The 17,561-nt window shown below is 44.3% G+C and overlaps 1 protein-coding gene across 1 annotated transcript in view; it reads right to left on the bottom strand.

The window, feature by feature from the left end:
* The window catches only part of LAMA2 (laminin subunit alpha 2), an 852,154-nt gene that overhangs the window by 36,593 nt on the left and 798,000 nt on the right, over positions 1-17,561 (bottom strand). The window contains exon 54 of the mRNA XM_075863715.1: positions 5,406-5,582. Coding sequence (XP_075719830.1) covers positions 5,406-5,582 — 177 coding nt within the window. The remainder of the gene's footprint in view (positions 1-5,405; positions 5,583-17,561) is intronic.

Below are 17,561 nucleotides of genomic sequence, written 5' to 3'. Positions count from 1 at the left end.
TTAGCTGGTCCCAGGTGCTATAAATCAGGCCTCAGTACTCTGTAGAGCCTGCTCTGTGGCTTGAAAAAACAAGTGGGTTGTAGATCAAGTGGAGTTCCAAAAACCGGATTGACTTACTGTGTTGTGTGTGATAAAGTGGGGGGGGCCATTGTATGTGATATATGTATTGATTGCTTGCTTGCTACAAAGTTTGCAAAAGTGACATAATTTAAAACCATTTTTCCTTTGCAGCTTCCTTCCTGCTGAGCAGCTGTTCTAAGGGGGAGGGGTTAGCTGGTCCCAGGTGCTATAAATCAGGCCTCAGTACTCTGTAGAGCCTGCTCTGTGGCTTGAAAAAACAAGTGGGTTGTAGATCAAGTGGAGTTCCAAAAACCGGATTGACTTACTGTGTTGTGTGTGATAAAGTGGGGGGCCATTGTATGTGATATATGTATTGATTGCTTGCTTGCTACAAAGTTTGCAAAAGTGACATAATTTAAAACCATTTTTCCTTTGCAGCTTCCTTCCTGCTGAGCAGCTGACTAAGGGGGAGGGGTTAGCTGGTCCCAGGTGCTATAACTCAGGCCTCAGTACTCTGTAGAGCCTGCTCTGTGGCTTGAAAAAACAAGTGGGTTGTAGATCAAGTGGAGTTCCAAAAACCGCATTGACTTACTGTGTTGTGTGTGATAAAGTGGAGGGCCATTGTATGTGATATATGTATTGATTGCTTGCTTGCTACAAAGTTTGCAAAAGTGACATAATTTAAAACCATTTTTCCTTTGCAGCTTCCTTCCTGCTGAGCAGCTGACTAAGGGGGAGGGGTTAGCTGGTCCCAGGTGCTATAAATCAGGCCTCAGTACTCTGTAGAGCCTGCTCTGTGGCTTGAAAAAACAAGTGGGTTATAGATCAAGTGGTGTTCCAAAAACCGGATTGACTTACTGTGTTGTGTGTGATAAAGTGGGGGGCCATTGTATGTGATATATGTATTGATTGCTTGCTTGCTACAAAGTTTGCAAAAGTGACATAATTTAAAACCATTTTTCCTTTGCAGCTTCCTTCCTGCTGAGCAGCTGACTAAGGGGGAGGGGTTAGCTGGTCCCAGGTGCTATAAATCAGGCCTCAATACTGTATAGAGCCTGCTCTGTGGCTTGAAAAAACAAGTGGGTTGTAGATCAAGTGGAGTTCCAAAAACCGGAGTTGAAAAGAGGAGTTAAGCCCCAGCAGGTACTCTTCTACTTCTTTTTCTTTTTGATTAACACCTGTTCGCTGTTTTTTTTGTAACTTGGATAATGGATAGCAAGATTGGAGGTTTTCTTCATTGCACAGTTTGCCATATGTATGCACGACTGGAGCCGGAGTTCCAGGGTGAATATCTTTGTGGCAGATATGAGCATGTTGGTCACCTGGAAGCTCGTATTAGAGATCTGGAGGAGCAGAATGCAAAACTGAGGAGGATAGACAATCTTGAGCTGAGTTTGCTGCTCACGGAGCATGCAGTTAGTGGGTTAGAACTGGAGGGTGAAGACATGAGTGAGCAGGATCAGGTAAGTAGCTGGGTTAATGTAGTTAGGGGCAGTAGAAAGGGGTCAAAGAAAAGGAAGGCCGATCCGGTTTCTGACATTCCAGGCAAAATTGCCAAGTTGGGTGATGATGCGAGGGTGTCAGTCTCAGAAATGGCAGCTAGTAGTCGGCGGGATGGTAATGCAGGTAAGCCAAGACAATTGATAGTCGTAGTGGATTCTATAATCAGGAAGACGGATAGAATAATTTGTCGCCAAGACCACCTCAACCGAATGGTTTGCTGTCTCCCTGGTGCCAGGGTTCGGCATGTGGTGGAACGGGTGGACAAATTGCTGGAAGGGGCTGGTGATGATCCAGCTGTCGTGGTCCATGTCGGTACCAACGACAGAATAAATGGTAGGTGGAGGAGCCTTAAGAATAATTTTAAAGAACTAGGCTACAAGCTGAAGGGAAGGACCTCTAAAGTAGTATTCTCAGGAATACTGCCTGTGCCATGCGCATCACAGGAAAGACAGCGGGAGCTCAGGGAGTTAAATGCATGGCTGAAGTCTTGGTGTAGAGGAGAAGGATTTGGGTTCCTAGAGCACTGGGCTGACTTTTCATTGGGGTACAAACTGTATTCTGCAGATGATTTGCACCTAAATGGAAGGGGAACGCTGTGCTGGGGGAGAGAATTCTAGCTGGGGTGGCGGAGTATTTAAACTAGGGCTGAGGAGGGAGGTCAATGTAGAAAAAAAAGGGGTAGCCAGGTTAGAGAGGGGTCAGACTATATTGGTGGGGGGAGAAAGAGAATGTGGGGAGAGGACTATACAACAAGATAAGGAGATCCTTTCGTTACAAAACATCAGTGTAAATAAAAAGGCCCAATTAATGTCAAATCACATTTCTGATAATAAAAGTGAAAAACTGACAGGGAAGTTAAAGTGTATGTTCACAAATGCCAGAAGTCTAGCAAGCAAAATGGGGGAGCTGGAGGCCTTGATACTGGAAGAAAATATAGATATAGTTGGTGTTGCTGAAACATGGCTGGACTCTTCACATGACTGGGCTGTAAATCTACAGGGTTTTACACTTTTTCGGAAAGACATGACAAATAGGAAAGGTGGTGGTGTATGTCTGTATGTGAGAAATGATATGAAGGCGAGTGTGAAAGAGACAATAGTGGGTGAATACTGTGAGGAGGTTGAAACCTTGTGGGTGGAACTAGAAAGGGAGGTAAACACTGAAAAAATTACTTTTGGTGTAATCTATAGACCCCCAAATATAACTGAGGAGATCGAAGTTCAGCTGTATAAACAGATGGAGCGGGCTGCACAGGCGGGTACTGTAGTGATAATGGGAGATTTTAATTTCCGGGATATTAATTGGTGTCATGGTTCAGCTTCAACTGAAAAGGGGAGACATTTCCTCAACCTGTTGCAGGAAAATTTTATGGGCCAGTTTGTGGAAGACCCGACTAGAGGTGAAGCTCTGTTGGATCTGGTCATTTCTAATAATGCAGATTTTGTTGGGAATGTCAATGTTCGTGAAAACCTCGGTAACAGTGATCATAATCTAGTTACATTTTACCTATACTGTAAAAAACAAACACAGGCTGGGAGGGCAAAAACATTTAATTTTAAGAAAGCCAATTTCCCCAGGATGAGGGCTGCAATTCAGGATATGGACTGGGAAGAACTAATGTCAAATAATGGAACAAATGATAAATGGGAGATTTTCAAATCTACTTTGAGTTATTATAGTGCAAAATTTATTCCTATAGGTAACAAGTATAAAAAACTCAAATTAAACCCCACATGGCTTACACCTTCTGTGAAAGGGGCAATACACGACAAAAAAAGGGCATTTAAAAAATACAAATCTGAGGGTACAGCTGTAGCCTTTGTAAAATATAAAGAGCTTAATAAAATCTGTAAAAATGTAATAAAATTAGCAAAAATACAAAATGAAAGGCAGGTGGCCAAGGATAGTAAAACAAATCCCAAAAAATTCTTCAAGTATATAACTGCTAAAAAGCCAAGGTCTGAACATGTAGGACCCCTAGATAATGGTAATGGGGAGTTGATCACAGGGGATCAAGAGAAGGCAGAGTTACTAAATGGGTTCTTTAGCTCTATATATACAACAGAAGAAAGAGCAGCTGATGTAGCCGGTGCCAGTGCTGTTAATATATCAGTTGATATACTGAATTGGATGAATGTAGATATGGTCCAAGCTAAATTAAATAAAATAAATGTGCACAAGGCCCCGGGACCAGATGGGTTACACCCTAGAATTCTTAAAGAGCTTAGTTCAGTTATTTCTGTCCCCCTTTTCATAATATTCAGAGAATCTCTAGTGACTGGTATAGTGCCAAGGGACTGGCGCAGCGCAAATGTGGTGCCTATTTTCAAAAAGGGCTCTAGGTCTTCCCCGGGTAATTATAGACCAGTAAGCTTAACATCCATCGTGGGGAAAATGTTTGAGGGGCTATTGAGGGACTATATACAGGATTATGTGACAATAAATAGCATTATAAGTGACAGCCAGCACGGTTTTACGAAGGACAGAAGTTGTCAAACTAACCTAATCTGTTTTTATGAAGAGGTGAGCAGAAGTCTAGACAGAGGGGCCGCTGTGGATTTAGTGTTTTTGGACTTTGCAAAGGCATTTGACACTGTCCCCCATAGACGCCTAATGGGTAAATTAAGGACTATAGGTTTAGAAAATATAGTTTGTAATTGGATTGAGAATTGGCTCAAGGACCGTATCCAGAGAGTTGTGGTCAATGATTCCTACTCTGAATGGTCCCCGGTTATAAGTGGTGTACCCCAGGGTTCAGTGCTGGGACCACTATTATTCAACTTATTTATTAATGATATAGAAGATGGGATTAATAGCACTATTTCTATTTTTGCAGATGACACCAAGCTATGTAATATAGTTCAGTCTATGGAAGATGTTCATGAATTGCAGGCAGATTTAAACAAACTAAGTGTTTGGGCGTCCACGTGGCAGATGAAGTTTAATGTAGATAAATGTAAAGTTATGCATCTGGGTACCAACAACCTGCATGCATCATATGTCCTAGGGGGAGCTACACTGGCGGATTCACTTGTTGAGAAGGATCTGGGTGTACTTGTAAATCATAAACTCAATAACAGCATGCAGTGTCAATCAGCTGCTTCAAAGGCCAGCAGGATATTGTCGTGTATTAAAAGAGGCATGGACTCACGGGACAGGGATGTAATATTGCCACTTTACAAAGCATTAGTGAGGCCTCATCTAGAATATGCAGTTCAGTTCTGGGCTCCAGTTCATAGAAAGGATGCCCTGGAGTTGGAAAAAATACAAAGAAGAGCAACGAAGCTAATTAGGGGCATGGAGAATTTAAGTTATGAGGAAAGATTGAAAGAATTAAACCTATTTAGCCTTGAAAAAAAGATGACTAAGGGGGGACATGATTAACTTATATAAATATATTAATGGCACATACAAAAAATATGGTGAAATCCTGTTCCTTGTAAAACCCCCTCAAAAAACAAGGGGGCACTCCCTCCGTCTGGAGAAAAAAAGGTTCAAGCTGCAGAGGCGACAAGCCTTCTTTACCGTGAGAACTGTGAATCTATGGAATAGCCTACCGCAGGGGCTGGTCACAGCAGGGACAGTAGATGGCTTTAAAAAAGGGTTAGATAATTTCCTAGAACAAAAAAATATTAGCTCCTATGTGTAGAAATTTTTCCTTCCCTTTTCCCGTCCCTTGGTTGAACTTGATGGACATGTGTCTTTTTTCAGCCGTACTAACTATGTAACTATGTAACTATGTGACCTGAATTTTAAAAATACAATTATGTATGATAACCATAAGTAAAGAGCATTACTTTATGTTACTTACAAATTCAAAATTCACTAAACTGTTAATTTACCTGCCCACTTTGTCTTCGTTTTCTTTTTGGTGAAATAAGAGTTCCTCCATTGCCAAATAAGATCATTCCAGACTCATTTTTGGTGCTAAATGACAATGTAATTTCTGTCCCCACATCCATTGACACTGGTGGCACTTCAATGTAACCAGGTTTTGAAAAACTCACTGATAGCACTTTCTGTAAATGAAAGAAAACCAAACACAAGTATAGCACCCATTTCCATATAGCATTAAATATAGCTGAAACAGTGCAAATTACTCTTTATACATCATATTGTAGCAAACTAGGCCTAACGAATGAATTCAATCATTTTAAAGGAACAGTGTCACCACAAATTTTGTTTTAATATGTTAAAGATGTTAGTGCTTTATTAAAAACGTTTGGATTAATTTTTGTGTTTGTGTGTTACTTTTTTTTATTTTTACACTTTTTCTTCCCTATGGGGGCTGCCATTTTTTTTCCATTTCTGTATGTGTCGATTAACGACACATACAGACATGGAATACGGCAGCTCCAGTCCCATAGGGACTGCGAACGGGGTCCGTTCCATGCACTATCATGTACGCCGCTGTGTGGGAACGGCGCATGCGCCGCTCCCACACAGTTCAATTTGAAATGCGCGCCGTCCGGCGCCATTTTCCTGTGGACCGGAAGTCGCGGCCGGACAGTAATATTACTACTTCCGGTCGCGGCTTCCGGACTTGTGCACATGGAGCAGCGGCAGCAGATGGAGCGGATGGACCGGAGGAAGCGGCGGCGACTGGAGCAGGTAAGGGATTTCTATGTATGTTTGTGTTTCAGTGTGTGTTTACTAATGTATGTAAACCTACTACACTGTGTGTTAGCTCAAAAAATGGCGACACACAGTGTAGGAGGTTAGACCGTTCAAACCCCTCGTTTCTCGCGGCACTAGCCAGGATAAAGGAGGGGGGGATTCTGAGAGCTCACTAGAGCGAGGGATTTTTACCCAATTTTGCAGCATAAAGCAATGTGGTTGCTTTACCACATGCAATGCTGCAATTTTGGGAATGGCTCCATCTAGTGACCAGCAATGGAAAATATTATAAATTAGAATCCAATTGAATCCAATTTATAATATTTTCTGACTCGTGAAAAAAATAAAATAAATTAGAACAATGTTTAATCACCTATACACTAATTGTTTAACTAAAAAAAAAAAAACATGTTTTGCTGGCAACACATTCCCTTTAATTATTGCAACCAGCCTTTAGGACTGGCCAAGATTACGGTATCAGTTATATTATAATATGTGTGCATATCAAGTGCAAGATAGTGTTCCCCCCCCCCCCCCAGTACAGGGATAGCTGCCAAGAGGGACAGTGATAGCAATGTCACTGCTAGGGATCACTTTACTCCACCTATCTCTATGTGCTATTTGAATGTATATGGTTGGACTCTCCCCAGAAGGCTGAGGGTAGAGATTATTATCCTTATCTATCAACATGTGTGCATTTTGAGTGATTATTTATTTCATTAAATCTGTATCGGTAGGATAAAACAATAGTGGATTTAGGGAGAACAAAAAAATTGTTATATTGTAGTTTGTATGTTCATTCTACATCTTTTTACTTCTGTGAGCAGAGGTAACAAGTAACTCTAAGGTAACCATTGATACCAGTGTAGAGTAGCTCTTTCTAGAATGAGTTAATGGGGTATTCTCAACTCCCAATATGCCATAAATGTCTGATAATGCGGATCCAGCTCTGGGACCCCCATTTATCTCCAGGACGAAGGCACCATGACCCCCTGTCATGCTTGGGGGCCGCCGGCAAAGACGGGTCCCCGTTCTGGTGCTACCCACAGCAAACTGGAGCAGGAAGACTCGGTTTTCCTTGCTCCCCATCTCCTTTTTGCGATAATTGAGATAAAAGTATTGACCTCGATTAGAAAAACATGGCTGATTTCTTAAAAAAAAAAAGCACCACACCTGTACATTGGGTTGTGTGTGGTATTGCAAATTATCTCTATTTAAGTCAATGGGCTTGAACGGCAGCAGTCATGTTTTCTTATTCTTGAAAACTCATTCAATTCCGCACACCTGCGTTTGTAGAATTTATGGAAAGCGGATTATTATACTAATAATTAGTATTATTCTTAATAGTAATGTAGTCCCTTATTTAGCAGCGTAGTAATTAATGTCAACTGTCACTCATTGCCTACTCAATATAATGAATACACTGCATGATACAGAGTAGAAAAAAATAAGCCTATTGAAACAGCATGGGTCAATCTGCGTGTGTGGATACATGCATTTTACTATTATTCATTGCTTATAATAAAGTTGTTTTACAACCTTTATCAGAAACCTAATCCATAAACTATGTGAAATGATCTCTCCTGGAAAGCATACAGGTAATATTATAATGCAGTAAATCAGATGTGAACAAAATCTAACAAGATTATAAATCCCCAAATTTTATTAACTGCCGCAAGAGTTGTTGGATTATGCTAACAGGATGGAGAACTAAAAACTTTTCTGAGTTTTTCCAAAAATCCTGTTTTAATATGTTGCTGATGTTTCATTTCACTTCATCAGATTAGATAGAATACAACAAATCAGTAGGTAATTTCCAGATTCAATTTCTTTCCTCTTTCATAATGCTCCTATACAGTTTGCCCTTAAAATAGGGTCACCATAAAAAACAGTGGCTGCCATTGAATTTTCTGTTTATTATATGATGATTATGGTTAAAGTTTCAGAAGTATTGCTTTGTTTCCATTTGTTTAAATTGAACATTGTATCCAGGATAACTGGTTTTCGGTGGCTGTAGCTCCTTATGTGGCACTTACTGTGAACCTTCCAGTGCTGCTAAGTTTCCATACTGGCCCCATTTTCTGCCTCGTGTCTATAACCGCGCCTGAGCCTGGTTCATTTTCCTAGTCTGAGGTCTATTCTGGTTCCTGATATAAATTCTTGGCATTGCATTACACTGCTCATCTGGTCTTGACCATTGTTTTGATGACACATCTCTAGTATATTACCAAATCCTGCTCTGGTAAGTCTACTTCTGCAACTAGCTGTCATTTATAGTACAAACCTGAGAGCGTATAGACCACATTATCTTTGCATGCACTTCAAAATGGTATTTAAGAGTGGCTGAACTATACCTGGCATACACATATTTTAAATATGTTTCCGTTAACTAAGCAGAAAATTGTATCTAGATTCGCAGTACACACGTTAATGAGATTTGCTCCACAGTAGCTGATCTTGGGGACTGCAGCTGCAGGCAGGGACAGTGTTTGTTTACTTACATAACAATATCAATGTGTATTAACGTGGTACATATGTAGCTCTAAATGTACCTACTGCATTTACATACAGTATATGTCAGGAAATTAACTTCTTGGACTTAAACCCAGTATTTGCTGCCCTATACTTACCCACATCTTTGTACTTCCTGTGCCTGATTATTTTTGCTTGCCAGGTATCCAGCTTCCCTGTGCTTTATCACTATTGCTCTCCTGTGTTTCAAACTTTTGACCACTGCTGATCTCTCGCTCCTGTGTCCCAAACTCTGCATACACCTGACCACGACTAATTCCTCTCTCTGTTGTACTCCTTCACCTGCAGCCCAGCCGTTATTTGGGGACTATGTTATGGACCGTGGCCAGGGAATCCCCCTGCGGCTATGTCCACACCCCCTTGTGAGGGTTACGGGTGGTTCTTTAAACTGTGCACCCCAGATTAGTCTGCGCCAACCCAATTGCGGTTATTCCTTATTCCAACTTGCTGAACTATAAATCCATCAAGCACAATTCCTAAAAGCGGTATGTACTCTGCATTATTACTGACTACTATTGGCAACTGTGTCGATGCCATTGCCTATTGGATTTCAGACTCGAGAACCAGCAGTAGTAAAGTATATTGCTATATGGATATTTGTACAGTTGCAAGAAATGTAATTACCCAGACTTCTGCATTGATTACTAATAAAATGTAATCTGATTGTTATCCAAGTCACAAATATAGATAAACACAACCTAACTAAACTAATAACACACTAACAGTTGTACTGTTCATGTCTTGTATTGAGCACATTGAGTAAACATCCACAGTGCAGACAGAAAAAGTAAGTGAACCCTTAAACCGTTTAGCAACAACCACCTCCACCGAATGTTTAGTGTAGCTGCACATACAATTTGCACAATGTTGAGGAGGAATTTTGGACCATTCCTCCCAGCAAATGTGTTTCAGTTCATCAATATTTCTGGAATACCTTGTATGGTGCACAGATCTCTTCAGGTCATGCCTCAGCATCTCGATAGGGTTAAGGTCAGGACTCTGTCTTGGCTTTTCAACAACACAAATCTTCGGTTTCAACCATTGTTTAGTTGCTTTACTTGTGTGCTTTGGGTCATTGTCTTGTTGCATCTCTTCAGCTTGAGGTCATGAACTGCTGCACTTACATTCTCCTGTAAAATGTTTTTGTCAAAGGGGCTTTTGACTACACAGCTTTGACCTCATTGTTCTCTTAATGATCGCAAGGCATCCAGGACCTGAAACAGCAAAGCAGCCCAAAAACATGATGCTCTCTCTCTCCCCCATACTTCATAGTTAGGATGAAGTTTCTGTGTTGGTGTGCAGTGTTAGGGCACATTCAGACGTGGCAGAATTTTTCCGCTGCAAATGTTGGTGCAGATTTGGGGCAATTACGCAACGAATCTGCACCGACATATGCATATTTGACAGATAATTCAGACGTTGCAGATATCACAGCGGACTTGCCACAGATTTCCGTTTTTGCATTGCAAAGGCTGAAATCCGCAGTGAAATTCCGCTTCTTCTCCGCAACGTAATGAGCATGCTGCGGAGGGGAAATTCTGCAACGCAGCCTGATTTCCACACAGTTATTTTCTGCAACGTCTGAACTAACTTTCCTAAAAATGTATAGAAAGAAATGAAAAAAACGGCTGCTGCAGAATTCCACTGTGGACAGTCCGCAGCGGAATTCAACAGCAATTCCGCCACATCTGAATGTGCCATTACTTTCTAAAAACATAGCGTTGTGCATTTGTGCAAAAAAGTTCCACTATTTTCTCATGCGTCCATAGATCAACTTCCCAGAAGCATTGTGGAACATCCAGGTGGTCTTGGGCAAACATGAAATGGCCCATAATTTTTGTCTTTTTTGGACAGCAGCTTCCTTCATGGTGTCCTTCCACTGTGGATGTTTACTCAATAAAAGACATGAACAGTAGAACTGTTTGTGTGTTATTAGTTTAGTTAGTTTGTGTTTATCTATAATTGTGACTTGGATAACAATCAGACCACATTTTATTAGTAATCAATGCAGAAATCCAGTTAATTCTAACGGGTTCACTTACTTTTTCTTGCAACCGTAAGTAAACACTGATTTTTCCCCTGAAACCGCTATCAGGGTCCACATAGGTTTTGCAGTGCTCTAGTAGATATGTACTAGATTTATTTGGTAATGTTTTAAAACTGTTTGCATGAAGAGATGAAACTTGAGGATTTAACCCCTACCCGCACGAGGACATAACTGTGCGTCGTTGCGGGAGGTTACTTCCTGAACGAGGACGTACAGTTACTGAGTTTTTCCCGGTGCACACTGTCGGCGACAGTGTGCACCGGGAACCAGGAGGTCAGCTGTCGCCGACAGCTGACACTCCACTCTTGCCGACCAGCGGCCCTTTGCCGCTGATTTCGGCGAATTAACCCCTTAAATTCGGCGATCGGTTGCAATCGCCGAATTTTGAGGGTTTCTAACATATCGGCAAACCCTGGTCCGAAATCGCGGGGTTTGCCGATAGTTAGTAAGGCAAACGGAAGCCAAACAATGGCTTCCGTGTCTGCCATGGACGGAAGCCCATCAGGACCAACCTTCGGCTGGTCCTGATAGGCTTCCTGTCAGAGTGACAGGAAGTCACTGTGTCGTTCCCGATGCACACTGTCGGCGACAAGGTGTGCATCGGGAACTTGGAGATCAGCTGTCCCCGACAGCTGACACTCCAGTGTTGCCGATCAGGGGCTCATCGCCGCTGATTTTGGCAATTAACCCGTTACATGTGGGGCTCGATTGCGATCTCCGCATGTAGCGGGTTTGTAGCGCATCAGCAGCCCCCATGCAATCGTGGGGGTTTCTGATGGCACCTGGGGGCCAGACACCGGCCCCCGGGTCTTCCATGTATGTCAGCCTATGAGGATCAGCCTCTGCTGATCCTCGTAGACTTACTGTCAGAGTGACGTCACACAGACAGTTGGAATACATTACACTACCTAGGTAGTGTAACGTATTCTAGCAGCGATCAGAGCTGCAGGTAAAAAAAAATAAAGTGTAAAAAGTAAAAAAAAGTTAATAAAAATGTTTTATAAAAGTGTAAAAATAAGTTTTTGTTTTCCTATAATATGTCATTTATTATAGGTAAAAAATGTGAAGTACACATATTTGGTATCACCGTGTTCGTAACGACCCAAACTATGAAACTATAATGTTAATTTTTTACCGCAAAAAACAAGACCTCCCACAGTTTTTTTGACGAAAAAATAAAAAAGTTACGGCTCAGAATAGCGTGTCTCAGAAAATATATTATTTTATAGAAACTTAATTTTATTGTGCAAACACTGCAAAACGTTAAAAAAAACTATCACATATGGTATTTCCGTAATCGTACCGACCCGCAGAATAAAGTAAAACTTAATTTATTGCGCACGGTGAACGCTGTAAGAAATAAAGAATTGAAAGTGCCAAAATCGTTGTTTTTTGGTCACCTTAGCTCTAAAAAAGATCCTGTGGGGTCAAAATGCTCACTATACCCCTAGAAAAATTCCTTGAGGGGTGTACTTTCCAAAATAGGGTCACTTTTGGGGGTTTCCACTGTTTTGGTCCCTCCGGGGCGTTGCAAACCCGACACGGCACTGAAAACCAATCCAGCAAAATCTGCGCTCCAAAATCCAAAAGGCGCTCCTTCCCTCCTTAGCCTTGCTGTGGGTCCAAACATCAGTTTACGACCACATATGGGGTATTGCCGTAATCGGGAGAAATTGCTTTACAAATGTTGAGGTGCTTTTTCTCCTTTATTTCTTGTAAAAATGAAAAAATTCTATGTTTCCACAGAAAAATAGGTGATTTTCATCTTCACAGACTAATTCCACTAAATTCTGCAAAAAAACTGTGGGGTCAAAATGCTAACTATACCCCTAGAAAAATGTCTTGAGGGGTGTAGTTTCCAAAATGGGGTAACTTTTGGGGGGTTTCGACTGTTTAGGTACCAGAAGACCTCCTCAAACCTGACTTGGTGCCTAAGATATATTCCTAAAAAAAGGATGCCCCAAAATCCACTGGGTGCTCCTTTGCTTCTGAGACCTGTGTTTCAGTCCATTAGGACACTAGGGCCACATGTTGGATATTTCTAAAATCTGCAGAATCTGGGCAATAAATATTGAGTTGCGTTTCTCTGGTAAAACCTTCTGTGTTACAGATTTTTTTTATTACAAATGAATTTCGGCAAAAAAAATAACATTTGTAAATTTCACTTCTACATTGCCTTAATTCCTGTGAAACGCCTAAAGGGTTCAAATACTTTCTCAATGTGGTTTTGAATACCTTGAGGGGTGCATTTTTCAAAATGGGGTGATTTATGGGGACTTTCTAATATAGAAGGCCATCAAAACGACTTCAGAACTGAACTGGTCCCTGAAAAAATGGCCTATTGAAATTTTCTTGAAAATATGAGACATTGCTGCTAAAGTTCTAAGCCTTGTAACGTCCTAGAAAAATAAAAGTACGTGAAAAAAAATGATGCAAACATAAAGTAGACATATGGGGGATGTTAACTAGTAAATATTTTGTGTGGTATTACTATCTGTTTTACAAGCAAACACATTTAAATTTAGAAAAATGGTAATTTTTGCAAATTTTTGCTAAAATTTGACGTTTTTCACAAATAAATATTGAATTTATCGACCAAATTTTTTCACTAACATAAAGTACAATATGTCATGAGAAATCAATCTCAGAATCGCTTGGATAGGTAAAAGCGTTCCGGAGTTATTACCACATAAAGTGACACATGTCAGATTTGAAAAAATCATCTGTGTCCACAACGCCAAAACAGGCTGTGTCCTAAAGGGGTTAAACCCTCTTATGCCCTGATGTACTCCGCACAGTTTACATATACCCTGATGTACTCCACACAGTTTACATATGCCCTCACATTATAAACTGAAATACCAGCAAAACCACAAACAGAACAATTACCAAGCAACATCCGCGCTCCAAAAGCCAAATGGCGCTACCTCCATTCTGAGCCCTACAATGTGCCCAAACAGCAGTTTACCACCACATATATGGCATCACCATGCAGGGAGAATATGGTTAACAGTTTAAGGTATTTGTCTTCAGTGGCACGAACTGGGCACAAAATATTGTGCACTAAAATGGCATATCAGTGGAAAATTAAAATTTTCACTTTGCACCATCCACTGAGCGTTCATTTCTAAAAAACAAACAAACCTATGTCTTCAAAATGCTCACTACACCCCTTTAAAAAATGCCTCGAGGGGTGCAGTTTCCAAAATCGGGGTCAGTACTTGGGGTTTGTTTTACTATTTGACACCAGAGCCCTGCCATTGTAAGCCAATGCTGCGAACATCACCCAAATAGTCCTCAAATGCGCACAGTGCTCTTTTACTCCTAAGCCCTGTCATATGTCCAGACAAATTATAAATGCCTTGAGGGGTGTAGTTTACAAAAATAAAAGGACTTTTAAAAAACCACGATGCCAACATAAAGTAGACATATGGTAAATGTTAACTAGTAACAATTTTGTGTGGTATTACTATCTGTCTTACAAGCAGATACGTTTAATTTAGAAAAATGCAAATTAAAATGTTGGACAGGTTCTATGATTTTTGCTAAAATTTGATGTTTTTCCCAAATAAATATTGAATTTATCGACCAAATTTTTTCGCTAACATAAAGTACAATATGTCACGAGAAAACAATCTCAGAATCGCTTGGATAGGTAAAAGCGTTCCGGAGTTATTACCACTTAAAGTGACACATGTCAGATTTGTAAAAATCATCTGTGTCCACAAGGCCAAAACAGGCTGTGTCCTAAAGCGGTTAATGTGTGGACCCCAGTGGCGTAACTACCGCCGTAGCAGCAGTAGCGACTGCTACGGGGCCCGCGGCATGAGGGGGCCCGTGTCGCCCGCCGGCACGGGCCCCCACCATGACCGCAGGCTCCTCTAGCAGCCGCTATGGCTGCTACAGCGGGACGCCACTGAACACTACGGCCGAGCAGGGAGGTATCTCCCAGCTCTGCCATTAAACAAAAGACATGTATCCCCTATCCACAGGATAGGGGATACATGTGTGATCTCTGGCAGCGATAGGGAGAAAAGGGGACTGAAAGTCCCCTGAAGTTCTCCATCACGAACCTCGGACTTCCGGGGTCTGTGTCGGCAGCTCCGGAGAAATGAATGGAGCGCCGGTCGTGCTTGTGCGCATGTGTGACCGGCGCTCCTTTCATTTTTGTTGAGCTGCCGACACAGACCCCGGAAGTCAGAGGTTCGTGATGGAGAACTTCAGGGGACTTTCAGTCCCCCGTTCTCCCTATCGCTGCCAGCGATCACACATGTATCCCCTATCCTGTGGGTAGGGGATGCATGTTATTTGTAGGACACACTATAGGTCACATTTTTTTTTTGGGGGGGGGGGCTGTATGGCGTTCCCTGCAGGGGGGGGGCGCTGTATGTGTATGGCTTTCCCTGCAGGGGGGGCGCAGTATGGCGTTCCCTGCAGGGGGGGGGCGCTGTATGGCTTTCCCTGCAAGGGGGGGGCGCTGTATGCCGTTCCCTGCAGGGGGGGGGGGCGCTGTATGGCGTTCCCTGCAGGGGGGGCGCTGTATGGCTTTCCCTGCAAGGGGGGGGGCGCTGTATGGCGTTCCCTGCAGGGGGCGGCGCTGTATGGCGTTCCCTGCAGGGGGGGCGCTGTATGGCGTTCCCTGCAGGGGGGGGGGCGCTGTATGGCGTTCCCTGCAAGGGGGGGCGCTGTATGGCGTTCCCTGCAGGGGGGGGCGCTGTATGGCGTTCCCTGCAGGGGGGGCGCTGTATGGCGTTCCCTGCAGGGGGGGGCGCTGTATGGCGTTCCCTGCAGGGGGGGCGCTGTATGGCTTTCCCTGCAGGGGGGGGGCGCTGTATGGTGTTCCCTGATGGGGGGGCGCTGTATGGCTTTCCCTGCAGGGGGGGGCGCTGTATGGCGTTCCCTACAGGGGGGGCGCTGTATGGCTTTCACTACGGGGGGGGGCTGTATGCTGTTCTCTACAGTGGGGGATGTATGGCGTTCTCTACAGGGGTGGCTGTATGGCGTTCTCTACAGTGGGGGCTGTATGGCGTTCGCGCCATACAGCCCCCTCTGTAGATAACGCCATACAGTCCGCCCTGTAGATAACGCCTTACAGCCCCCTCTGTAGATAACACCATACAGTCCCCCCTGTAGATAACGCCTTACAGTCCCCCTCTGTAAATAACGCCACACAGTCCCTCCTGTAGATAACGCCACACAGCCCCCGAATATAGATAACGCCACACAGTCCCCCCTGTAGATAACACCACCACACAGTCCCCCCTGTAGATAACGCCACACAGTCCCCCCTATAGATAACGCCACACAGTCCCCCTCTGTAGATGACGCCATACAGTCCCCCCTGTAGATAACGCCATACAGTCTACAGGGGGGGCTGTATGGCATTATCTACAGGGGGGGGGGGGGGCGCTGTATGGCGTTATCTACAGGGGGGACTGTATGGCGTTATCTACAGGGGGACTGTGTGGTGTTATCTACATTCGGGGGCTGTGTGGCGTTATCTACAGGGGGGACTGTGTGGCGTTATCTACAGGGGGGACTGTGTGGCGTTATCTACAGAGGGGGACTGTAAGGCATTATCTACAGGGGGGACTGTATGGGGTTATCTACAGAGGGGGCTGTAAGGCGTTATCTACAGAGGGGGCTGTAAGGCGTTATCTACAGGGGGGGCACTGTATGGCTTTCCCTGCAGGGGGGGCGCTGTATGGCGTTCCCTGAAGGGGGGGGCGCTGTATGGCGTTCCCTGCAAGGGGGGGGGCACTGTATGGCGTTCCCTGCAGGGGGGGGGCGCTGTATGGCGTTTCCTGCAGGGGGGGCGCTGTATGGCGTTCCCTGCAGGGGGGGCGCTGTATGGCGTTCCCTGCAGGGGGGGGCGCTGTATGGCGTTCCCTGCAGGGGGGGGTGCTATATGGCGTTCCCTGCAGGGCGGGGGAGCTGTATGGCGTTATCTACATTCGGGGGCTGTGTGGCGTTATCTACAGGGGGGACTGTGTGGCGTTATCTACAGGGGGGACTGTGTGGCGTTATCTACAGAGGGGGACTGTAAGGCGTTATCTACAGGGGAGACTGTATGGGGTTATCTACAGAGGGGGCTGTAAGGCGTTATCTACAGAGAGGGCTGTAAGGCGTTATCTACAGGGGGGCACTGTATGGCTTTCCCTGCAGGGGGGGGCGCTGTATGGCGTTCCCTGAAGGGGGGGGGCGCTGTATGGCGTTCCCTGCAAGGGGGGGGGGCACTGTATGGCGTTCCCTGCAGGGGGGGGGCGCTGTATGGCGTTTCCTGCAGGGGGGGCGCTGTATGGCGTTCCCTGCAGGGGGGGCGCTGTATGGCGTTCCCTGCAGGGGGGGGCGCTGTATGGCGTTCCCTGCAGGGGGGGCGCTGTATGGCGTTCCCTGCAGGGGGGGCGCTGTATGGCGTTCCCTACAGGGGGGGGCTGTATGGCGTTCTCTACATGGGGGGCTGTATGGCGTTCTCCACAGTGGGGGCTGTATGGCGTTCGCGCCATAAAGCCCCCTCTGTAGATAATGCCTTACAGCCCCCTCTGTAGATAATGCCATACAGTCCCCCCTGTAGATAACGCCTTACAGTCCCCCTCTGTAGATAACGCCACACAGTCCCCCTGCAGATAACGCCACACAGCACCCGAATGTAGATAACGCCACACAGTCCCCCCTGTAGATAACGCCACACAGTCCCCCCTGTAGATAACGCCACACAGTCCCCCCTATAGATAACGCCATACAGTCCCCCTCTGTAGATAACGCCATACAGTCCCCCTGTAGATAACGCCATACAGTCTAC

This window comes from Rhinoderma darwinii, chromosome 4, assembly GCF_050947455.1.
Source record: "Rhinoderma darwinii isolate aRhiDar2 chromosome 4, aRhiDar2.hap1, whole genome shotgun sequence".
Taxonomy (NCBI): domain Eukaryota; kingdom Metazoa; phylum Chordata; class Amphibia; order Anura; family Rhinodermatidae; genus Rhinoderma; species Rhinoderma darwinii.
Note: the sequence above shows the minus strand (reverse complement) of the source record. Positions and strands in the feature narration are given on the sequence as shown.